This window comes from Pituophis catenifer, unplaced genomic scaffold (assembly GCF_029215685.1).
Source record: "Pituophis catenifer annectens isolate HBS135680 unplaced genomic scaffold, rPitCat1.0.hap2 SCAF_9, whole genome shotgun sequence".
NCBI classification, from domain to species: domain Eukaryota; kingdom Metazoa; phylum Chordata; class Lepidosauria; order Squamata; family Colubridae; genus Pituophis; species Pituophis catenifer.
Genome location: NW_027256889.1, coordinates 8,780,549 through 8,792,121, shown reverse-complemented (window position 1 = coordinate 8,792,121; position 11,573 = coordinate 8,780,549). Strand labels below are relative to the sequence as shown.

The 11,573-nt window shown below is 43.3% G+C and overlaps 1 protein-coding gene across 1 annotated transcript in view; it reads left to right on the top strand.

Moving 5' to 3' along the window:
• The first annotated feature begins 407 nt into the window (after positions 1-407).
• LSR (lipolysis stimulated lipoprotein receptor) overlaps positions 408-11,573 on the top strand; it is a 28,380-nt gene continuing 17,214 nt past the window's right edge. The window contains exons 1-2 of the mRNA XM_070949636.1: positions 408-616; positions 4,766-5,107. Coding sequence (XP_070805737.1) covers positions 541-616; positions 4,766-5,107 — 418 coding nt within the window. The 5' untranslated portion in view covers positions 408-540. The remainder of the gene's footprint in view (positions 617-4,765; positions 5,108-11,573) is intronic.

Sequence of the window (11,573 nt, the reverse complement as noted above, 5' to 3'; positions counted from 1 at the left end):
AGAGGGACTTCGCAAAGTTTCCCTCTCTTCCCCCCCCCTTTTCCCAAATAGTTTGTCTCCTTCTCAAGCCATTCAAAGGACGCCTTGAGGCTTGACCATCGTCCCGAGGGGGTGGTGGACGAAGTCTGACCTTCGTTTTTACTTTCCCTCCACCTTCCTTCATTACTCATCTCGCCCTTAAAAAGTGAAGCCGAGGTCAAGAAACGAGTGAGTCGGTTTCCGCTGTTAAAAAAAAACCTCCTTCCCCGTGAGTAAGCCTCGGCGCGAGGCTCCCCGCTTCCCTGAAGGAGTTGGTACTTCCCGTTCCTTGGGCGAGGTTGCCTTTTGGAAGGGCGGCAGCACCTGTAGCGCGCGCGAGGACCGAGACGCGGCTTAGCTGGGGGCAGCATCGGAGGAGGAGGAACGGAGCGGGTGGCGGAGTCTCACCGAAGAGCTCCGAGGGCGAAGCGGGGCTTTGGAAACGAAGGAGAGCCAGGGAGCGATTTTTATATCCCAGCCTTCCTCCTTCCCGGGCTCAAAAGTCCGTACAAAGGTTGGGAAATGGAGACCCGGAGGACGCGTCGACCGGCCGCCGCGCTTCCCCTGTTGTGGTTCTTGGGCACCGCCTGGATTTTAGGTGAGCGAGTGAGGGGAATAAGGGAGTGGGTGGGTCGCTGGGTGACTGGGTGGGTTTCCCGCTCGACCGCCGGACGGCGTGACCCCACCGCCCTCTTTGCCCCTCCGCCCGCCTCTGAGGGGGGAGACTCCTCGGGGACCCCTTCTTTAGGGCGCAGGGGAGGGGGAGACTCGAGAGCTGATTGGGCGATCGCCAATCGCCCTCCGCCAATCGCCTTTCCCCGCTGCTGCTTCTCCCGCGCGGACTTCGCCGTGGGGGGGGGGGATGATGACCAGAAATGGTTGGTGCCTCTTTTCCAAGCCCCCCCCCCCGCTGCCCCCTATTAACGGCGGAGGTGAGCTCTTTCTCGGATCCCCGATTTTCTGGAGAGTCGCAGTAAACAGCGCTTTTCTGGACAAAACGGGATCCGCACCTGTTGACTGCGCGCAGCGCATGCAACCTGCTGCATTGGGGATTCTGAATGAACCCACTTTCTAAGCGTTAAACAGTAAGGGTAACAGAGTTGGAAGGGACTTTGGAGGTCATCTAGTCCAACCCCCTGCCCATGCAGGAGATTAGATTAGATTTTTTTATTAGATTTTTATACCGCCCTTCTCCCACTGGACTCCGGAGACCTGTACTAGGGATTCGAACCGCTGAACTGCCGACCTTTCTGATAGACATCCCAAGGGGGGGGGGTTGTATACAGGTAGTCCTTGATTTACAACAGTCCGTTTAGTGACCGTTCGATTCCAAGTTACAGCGGCATTGGAAAAAAAAAGTGACTTACGGCCGTTTTTTCAGAGTCACTGACCTTTGAGGCATTTCCCCACGATCATGTGATCGAAATTCAGATGCTCGGCAACTGATTTATATTTATGACCGTTAACGGTGTCCCGGGGTCACGTGATCACTTTTGGGGACCTTCTGACGAACAAACTCAACGGGGGTAGCCAGATTCACTTAACGTCCGGGTTTATACTGCAGTGATTCACTTCACAGCTCCGGCAAGAAAAGTCGTAAAATGGGGCAAAACTCACTTAACAAATGTCTCACTTAGCAACAGAAAATTGGGGGGGGAATCCATTGTGGTCGTAAGTCGAGGACTACCCCTCCACGAAAAGAAAGCCTTTTTTTAAAAAAAAAAAATCCAGTCTACGAAATGCATTTAAAACGAACTCGGTTAAAAGCGATGGAAGGAGCACATGTTGTGCAAATGCAACTTTTGGGATGGTTAATGGACGCGGGCTAAGGGAATGTAGGTGTAGTGAATTGTTCTCGTGGGTGCTGTGATGTTGTGATGGTGCGGTTGTACAAAGGCAGTAATGGGCTTGGTGTGGAGACCTAGGTCTGCAGTTGGTGTTTTTGTGAATGTGCATTTGCACATTCACACCTTCATGGTGGTTTTTGTTTTGTTTGTTAGATTGATAATCCTCCTTTCCACCAGAAGCATATAAAGTGCTTCCTCCAATTTATCTAACAACAACTCTGCAAAGTATGTTGGGCTGAAGGACAGTGACCGGTCCAAAGACACACAGTGGATTTCTGTGGTTGAGAGTGGACTTCAGTCCTGGGTTTCCTCAGCCCCTTAATCACTATAATCAACCATACTGTTTGCTACTGGTGATAAAATGTTTTCTTTCCACCCTTCCCCGAGCCCTTCTTTTCTGACTGAAGCTAGCTAGTTGGCTTCCTTTTCACAGGGAAAATGTCCTTGGCTCTTCTCAGTTCAAGGTTTCTTTACATTTACCTGGCTCATAGCCCAAAGATAGGAGGAAAATACCTCCCACCTCCTCATTTTGCTTTTCCTGTTCGTCATTTGCCTTTTATCTTGCCTGCTGGAAGGAACAAAGAGTAGATCCTCCGGAGCAGGAAATGGGGTGGTTTGAAGCTTTTTTCCTTGTGCACTCTTGTACCAGTGATGGAAAATTAAATGTTTTCGAACTCATCTGGGGACAGAAAGTATAGCTTTGAGGTTCTCCAGCCAGAGCCAAAAATACAGCATCTCTGCAATATCCAGTGTTTTGGGTATTTGCACAAGTCCTGAGGCTACCGTAAGAGTTTATTCGAGTAGCTCTACAGTAAGAACTTTAAGAAAGTTGGACCATAAGAAAGGCTGAGCGCCAAAGAATTGAGGCCTTTGAACTATGGTGCTGGAGAAGATTCCCTTGGACTGCAAGGCGATCAAACCGGTCAGTCTTAGAGGAGATCAACCCTGACTGCTCTTTAGAAGGCCAGATCCTGAAGATGAAACTCAAATGTTTTGGCCACCTAATGAGAAGGAAGGACTCACTGGAGAAGATGCTGGGAACTGGGAAGATCCTAATGCTGGGAACAATTGAGGGCAAAAGAAGAAGGTGGCTGGATGGAGTCACTGAAGCAGTTGGCGTGAGTTTAAATGGTCTCTGGGGGATGGTAGAGGACAGGAAGGCCTGGAGGAACGTTGTCCATGGGGTTGCGATGGGTCGGACACAATTTCGCAACTAACAACAAAAAGAACCATAAAAGCATTTGAAATGCAAGATTTGAAGCCCAAATAATTCCATTTTTTCCCATTGTTGTTTTTCACATCCCATGTGATCAGCACATGGCCTGGTGTGTGGTGTTTGGCATATTATCATTTTCTTGCAAGGTAAAACGAATGACCCATAGAAGGGAAGAGCCAGCCAGCTTCTAACCCTTAATCCCCCTGAAAAGGGGGGAATGTTTCAGGAAGAATCAAGGAACTTTTGGTTTCTGTGGCAAGATCTATTGTGTGTTTGTTTGAAGCCTGTAGGTGTGCCTTATTAGACTTTTCTTCCTGGAAGGCTGATGACTGATCCAGACTGGAGCTGCAGTTGTCACACACATACACACATCGAAACTGCAGGTCCTTTGTGGGAGGAAACTGATCTTGATGCCAATCCCCTTTCAGACTGGAATGAAACCACAAAAACAAATAAAACGAGGGAGGAAGAATACGAGCCTACGAGATACGCATGGAAATAGACTTGCTTTGTCAGAACAAAACTAGAAAAGTGAAAAGGGTTTTCTTTTTGGACAATTTGAAAACAAATGAGAAAATAAAACTTGCCATTATTTTGCCAAGGTGATAAATGCTTGCAATTGGCTGGTACATACAAACAGAGCTCTTAAGAGGCTTTTGATCTTGAATGTTGTTCCCCAAAGAGTAATGGAGGTATGACTGTCTGTCTTTTTAGGCACCAAATAAATATACCCTTCCAAGCTTTTTCAGTGAATATTGATATATTTGGATTTTTTTAATATTGTGCAGTAGATGCATCTTTGCAGTTTAGATCCCTTGAAATTTATGTTCAGGACTTGTAATGAATAGTACCTCAAATTGCTGGGGAGGATGATAGATGCAACTTCGTTCTGAACATTGAAGTGTTATAAAAAAGCAAGGGAATCTTCTTTCTTTCCTCTTGGTCCCCCTTAAGCTTGACTTGGACTTGTCCGTAACAGTGAGTAGGTGGTCAACGCATATCTGTGCTGTGAAGGGGTAGATGGGTAAGTGTAGGCTGCTGATGGTTGCAGACAACTGATGTACACACCTCCCAATTCTCAACTACGTGTTTAAGAGCTGAGGTGGCACAATGGTTAGAGTGCAGTACTGCAGGTTACTTCAGCTGACTGCTAACTGCAGTTCGGCAGTTCAAATCTCACCAGCTCAAGGTTGACTCAGCCTTCCATCCTTCCGAGGATGAGGACCCAGATTGTTGGGGGCCATAGGCTGACTTGTAAACCGCTTAAAGAGGGCTGTAAAAGCACTATTAAGCAGTAGATAAGTCTAAGCGCTATTGCTATAAGTGCTATTTTGTGGAGATGTGAATGCTGCACGCTTATTGGCTGATCCGACTTCCTGTTGGGAGTGGAGAGGGGGGAAGAAGGCCAGGCTCATTCAAACTTTTACAAGTTATGGACAAATTAAAAGTTATAAATTGGACAAATAAGTTATGTCCAATTGACATAACGTAATGGTTGGAAATTTGTATGTCCTGAAATAATGCTCTTGACAGGCTCAAGGAAACTATGCTGAGAAGATAAGCCAGCTCTGGCTGTCTTGTCATGTCATAATTGGAAGGAAGGAATGCTGTAGAAAGAAAGTGTGTTAGCATTTAAGGATGTTGTATTTACTCACCGTTCCTTTCTGTCTGCTCCAACCTACAGATTCTGCCATTGCAATACAGGTCAGTGTGCTGAATCCTTTCAATGTAGCCATCCTGTTTCAACCTGTGACTCTGCAGTGCAATTACCAGACTTCAGCAACTCAGCCTCCTATTGTCTTGTGGAAATACAAATCTTACTGCCGAAGCCGCATAGCTGATGCTTTTAACCCCGGCAGCCAGGAGAGCCAGCTCAACAACCAGCTACAAACGAACAATCCAGGATACAACCCTTATGTGGAATGTCAAGACAATTCCAGGACCGTGCGAGTTGTGGCCACCAAGCAAGGCAATACAGTCACCCTGGGGGAATTCTACCAGGGCCGGCGCATTACTATCACAAATGGTATGTACAGGACACCAAAATACTGGCTCACAGTCTTATCACATAGTCATTGTTGTTTGGTGAAGACAGAGAGCATAAACAAGAATGCCAGGTGGCAGATTTAGGAAAGTTGTTTTTTTTAAATAGTCCATTACTAATACAGGTGTAGGTAGGTGAGTGAGCATATTTCTGTAAACTGTGTCTGTGTTTACCAATCCCAGCCGAAGTTAAAATCATCTTAGCCTACAGAAAGGTGTGTAGAAAGACATGCTTTGAGAAATGGATGCATTGCTATAATTTACCTTACGTTACAAATCCTCATAAATCTTTTTTGAGAGGGTAAGACTTCATAGCTGTAGGGCTTATTTTTTTGTAGCATGAACCCAGAATTCTGGCTTATTGTGACATGTAATCTACAGCAGTGGCCAAAATGGTGGAAACCTTTTGGGAAAAGTGTATTTTTGAGGTTTGATGGCTAATAACACCACTTTTTTTTTTTTTGGAGTTTCAAGATAATCCTATTCCACTGCTAGAATGGCCTGGGAATAGCCCAGACCTTCACCCAATTGAAAATCTATGGAGCCCACTAAAGAAACTTGTTAGTCAGAAGCGACCCAGCAATAAAACCCAGTTAATAGAAGCAATCATTCAATCTTGGTTTCATATTATAACAGCTGCAGAACTAAAAGACTTGGTTCACTCCATGGGAAGACGTTGTAAGGCCTTAATTCATGCTAAAGGTTACCCAACTAAGTATTAACTGACATGGTGATCATTTTTGTATATCTCATTTCACTTTTCTTTTTTTCATAAAAGTTATTGCATTACATTCTTGATTAAAGTATCTTTCCATTGATAAATAATATCCATTGATACTACTCAAAAAAAAAAGTGGTGTTATTAGCTAGTTTTAGAAAATACACTTTTCCCAAAAGGCTTCCACAATTTTGGCCACTACTAAACTCAGTGTTATTGGCTGAGTCGTGTTATGGTCCTTGTTTTCTTAGTCTGATAATTAGCAACGGTTGGGTTCGTTTTCCCAATAGTGGTATCCTTTCCTCCCCATTTCCAGGTGGATATAATGATATTTGCTGCTTTTCACTATTTTAAGCACTAATGTTACAAGAATTAACTACAGGATTTTGCTGGAAAAAAACCAAACACATAAATGCTTTCCTGAGGGTTTGAACTTTGAGATCCCCTTGAATTCAGAGACCTTTCAACCATGAAACTGTGAATGAATGGAGAGTAAAAGTATTAAAAGTTCTAAATCGAAATAACTACTGCTATGCTAAAAAAAAATCAGGTAAAACTTGCTTTATAAATAATAGACATTCAACTGATTGGTCCAATTTTCTATTGGGGATATAAACTTTTGTTATTTTATTAGTTTTAATGCTTTTCAAGTTTTTTTAAAAAAGTTCAAGCTAGATTGCAATAAAGGGATGCTCAGTGGCTAAGATGCTGAGCTTGTCGATTGAAAGGTCGGCAGTTCAGCAGTTCGAATCCCTAGTGCCGCGTAATGGGGTGAGCTCCCATTACTTGTCCCAGCTTCTGCCAACCTAGCAGTTCGAAAGCACGTAAAAATGCAAGTAGAAAAATAGGGACCACCTTTGGTGGGAAGGTAACAGTGTTTCGTGCGCCTTTGGCATTGAGTTATGCCGGCCACATGACCACAGAGACGTCTTTGGATAGCGCTGGCTCTTTGGCTTTGAAACGGAGATGAGCACCGCCCCCTACAGTCGGGAACGACTAGATTGAAATATCCAGCTGAACATGAGAAGCTAAGGATATTTGAACCTGATTAGTATTTGAGTGGTAGATCAGAAGAGACTTCCTGTCTGTAGGCCAGATAGGGAAGTGACGCCTACACCCTGATTTCTACAGAAAGAGTATCGTAAAACTTTGCAGACAGGAAAATTATATTACAAAATAATATGAAGGACCCTTTGAAAAATAAAAAAGCTGTAAATCCCTTCAGCACAGAATAGAAAGCTGGCAAAAGACCAGAATTTTGTTTTTATTCCTCTTTAAAGAACAAAGAAAGTTAGGTGTGGCCAGATTCCGTAACTTCCCCATGCCCTAGTTTCCTTTGGCGAGGAATATGTTTACTTGTATTGGAATGCAAGGAGCAATTTTCAACAGAGAAATCTTGCTTTTCCTCTAAAGTACAATAACCATTATAAACATTTTTCAGAAAAAAATGTATTTCTAAATAAGTGGAGAGAAATATTTTAGTTTCAGCCTACTCAACCTCAAGCTATAGATCTTTGTCTAACGTGTGATTTCTCAGTCTTACCAAACTTTAAGAAAGGTGGACTTCGACTCTTAGAATTCCCCAGCCAGCAAGACTGGCTGGGGAATTCTGGAAGTTGTAGTCCACACATTTTAAAATTGCTGAGCAATACCTTGTATTCCATGAGAAGATAATTTGGTAACCTCCAGGTGTTTTGCACCACTTATCTGGTCAGCCATAGTGTGGCCAATAAAGAGAAACTGTTCTTCTTATTCAATTTATTAATCTGTAGTCTTAAAAATGTTGCAGTTGCAAATATATGGAATATATATATGACTTATTGGTTAACAACTTGTGCTATAAATATTTCAGTTTCCTACAGCTGGAACTAATCTTTGGTTCTTCGGCGTAATCCTTCTGCTATTTACTCCATCGTAATCCTTTTGTAATTTTCTCTTGTATGTTGTGTGTCTGAAAACCACTGCCAGACTCTGAATATTACTTCATTTTTAATGCGGGTGTTGTTTTTCATAACTATTGCAAGGACCTGAAGGGAAGTTGAAAACAAGAATGAGCAATGCAGATGAATTTAGCAGGTCAAAAGTCCATGGCAATACCCCACAGCCTTGTGATAACATGTTCTAAAACAAGCACCAATGGTCAGTTTTAGAAATGCTACATGTTTTTTCTCTCATTTACTGCATGACCCCTGTCCCCCAAATCATAGTGTAATCATCAGGAGCTTTTCTTTCAAGTTCTAGCAAGATTAGACTCATGCTACGACTGTTACATTTAGATGTTTTCTGTTTTGGTTGTACAGGGAACAAATACCCTGTACAACCAAACAGAAAACATCCAAATTTTGTTATTGATTCTCCCTGTTTATATTCTTTTTCTACTCTTGTAAAAACAGATTCTGGCAATGCACAACACAGAAAACCAGGTTGAAGTCTAGGGGGCATGTAACAATCATATTTTAAAAGCAGCTATCTTATAAATAATACAGTATATGTTTCTTTGCTTCTGAAATTCATGCTGTCAAACAGGCATGATGGTTTCCTTATTAGAAGTTATTCACCCAGCATTAATCTGTTTTTTTGGCTTTCCTACGGAATTTTAATTGTTAGTGCAGTTTAAAGTCTTGCTCAAAGTTTTATTCTTAGTAAGAAAAATAGAAATAAGTTTTAAGTAGTAGAGCAAGGATACACTGGGTTTTGAAACTAATGACCTATTTCTGTTTCTACACATGCTCCATAATTGCATGAGGAAGAAATTGTATTGAATGAGAAGTAATAGAACTGACAGTTGTAACTTTTAGGCTGGAGCAGTATTTCTCAATCCTGGAAACTTTAACGTTTTGTAGACTTCGATTCCCAGAATTCCCCAGCCAGCATGCTGGTTAGGGAATTCTGGGAGTTGAAGTCTGGACATTTTAAATTTGCCCTGGTTCAGAAACAAAAGAGTTGTGGGAATAATGTTTTGAACGTCTCTTGCAGAAAAAAGTATTGTACTACTAGAAAACTAGCATGCATACTTTCTGCTTGAAGTTAGGTAGGGGTTTGTTCTCCTCCTCATTTATTTATTTATTTATTTATTTAAATTTCTATACCGCCCTACTCCCGAAGGACTCAGGGCGGTGAACAGCCACAGGATAAAACACATAAATACAAAAATTCAAAATAGAATAAAAACAAATTAAACAATTTGGCTGAACAAATTTAAAATACCCCATAATTTAAAAACAAATTAAAATTTACATTTAAAAAGGGGAGAAGATTTAGGCCAGGCCAGCTTGATGAAATAAAAAAGTCTTAAGCGCGCGATGGAAGGTGCACAGATCCGGGATCCTCCGTATCTCCGGGGGGAGCTCGTTCCAGATCGTAGGTGCCCCCACAGAGAAGGCTCTCCCCCTAGGGGCCACCAGTTGACATTGTTTGGCCGATGGCACCTGGAGGAGCCCCTCTCTATGGGAGCGTACTGGCCGGTGGGAGGCTATTGGTGGTAGCAGGCGGTCCCGTAGATAACCAGGTCCTAAGCCATGGAGCACTCTAAAGGTGATAACCAAGCGCACTCGGAAGACCACGGGGAGCCAGTGCAGCTCGTGCAGGAGAGGTGTTACATAGGAACTCCACGTCGCTCCCATAACCACCCGCGCGACCGCACTCTGCGCCATTTGGAGCCTCCGAGTGCACCTCAAGGGGAGCCCCATGTAGAGAGTGTTACAATAATCCAGACGAGAGGTGACGAGGGCATGAGTGACTGTTGACTGTGTGTCAACACTCATGCTGACATGGTGTTGCACTAGGAGTGGGGAGACCCAGGTTTCAGTTCTCCCCCAGCCATGGAAGCCCCCTGAATGAGCTGGAGTCTATCACTTTCTCTCAGCCCCCAACTGGGAGGTAAAAGAACATCTCCCTGCAAATCTATATTGGACCAGGGTGGTAGATCATGGTCCATTACTTTCAGTGAAGAGGCCTTCTTCATGCAATGGCTTGATTCAGGCTGATTATGGCATCAAAACCAACATTGGCAGGTATCCTTCCATGTTGAATATTTTAAAGCAATATTTCCTCATTTGAAATGTTACAAACTTTAGCCTACAGATTCAACCTTACTGGCAATGTTGATGGATTTATTTATTTATAATAAGGCTATCACCCTACGAGAGAATCTAAATTATATAGCAGGGTGATGTCCTGAACCAAAACTGCTGTGTACATGAAAGTGCCTTTCAGACCTATAATTTATGTCTGAAAGGAGACGTAGAAAACTCAAACTAATTTGCAGGTTTTATTGTCCAGTTGCTAACAAAATTGGTAGTTTTTCAGCATCTGCAGCAAGCCACCTGCACCTGATGAACTTGGAAGATCGTGAGTTGGATAGATCCGTTCACTCAGTTACCGATTCACATATGAACTTCCTAGCAGTTTTGCTGTTATTGTGTCTGTTCCAGGGATGAAATGCTCCCGGATCGGACCGGATCGCCTGATCCGGTAGCAATTTTTCCCTGTGGTTCGGCGATCCGGTAGCAATCACCACCCCGGTGTTATTACTTCCTGGTTTTAACCAGGAACCAGAAAGTTTTGCACATGTGCAGAAGGTGTGCGCGGGTGCAGTGCGTGCGCTTCTGAATCGGTAAGGAAGGTAAGTAGATTTCACCCCTGGTCTGTTCCTGAGACTGTGGCACAACTGACATGTTTTGTGCACTACCTTCCTTAGTCTCCTTACTGAAACATTTCATAAGGGGTTCCATAAATTCACTGCGGTTGCAAATAGTTCTCCCTCTGCATTAGCCTTGCTGATGAATTTGATTGCAGTTTCTGAACCACGCCTGGCACATTGCCCGTGTTTACACCCAGACATATAGATTTACTTGGGGCCACTCTCTTGAAAGGTTTGCATAAAATAGCATTGAGTCAGCTCAGCTCAGCTCAAAACAAACTTTTATTTTTGACTCCAGCGAGAAAAGAAAATCACATTTCATATGAAAGGCTACTTAATAAGTAGTTCTGGTCAGTGGCCCATCACTAGTATGCTGCATACTACCAAATTATTTTCCTCTCCCAATGGCCCCTTGCATCATTGGCGACTGTTCTTTTCTAAGTCCAAAGAAATTGCTCCTTGGAGAAGCACTGACTTGAGCAAATATAATATTGTCACTCTCTCGCTATATATGGTACAGGTCATCCTCCACTTACAGCAGTCCATTTAGTGACCGTTTAAAGTTACAACGGCATTGAAAAAAGGGACTTATGACTGTTTTTCACACTTATGACCATCACAGCATCCCCATGGTCATGTGATTTACATTTGGACAACTGGTTCATATTTATGACGGTCGTTGCAGAGTCCCGGGGCTATACGATCCCCTGTTTGTGACCTTCGGGCAAGCAAAGCCAGTGGGGAAACCAGATTCACTTAACAACCGTGTTACTAACTGAACAACTACAGTGATTCCCTTAACAAATGTGGCAAGAAAGGTCGTAAAATGGGGGCAAAACTCACTTTGAACACATTTCTCACTTAGCAACATCAATTTTGGGCTCCATTGCGGTCACAAGTCGAGGAGTACCTGTGTATGGCTTCACAATGTACAAATTGTCTTTTGTACATTGTACAAAAGAACTCTCTGTCATTTCACATTTCTTCTTTCTCTCGTATAGAAATCCATGGGTGCCTTTAAGGACTTCTACGTCCCATGATGGCACTGAAAATTTAAACATCTTGCTTGGGGTGAGAAGCTAAGCAGAG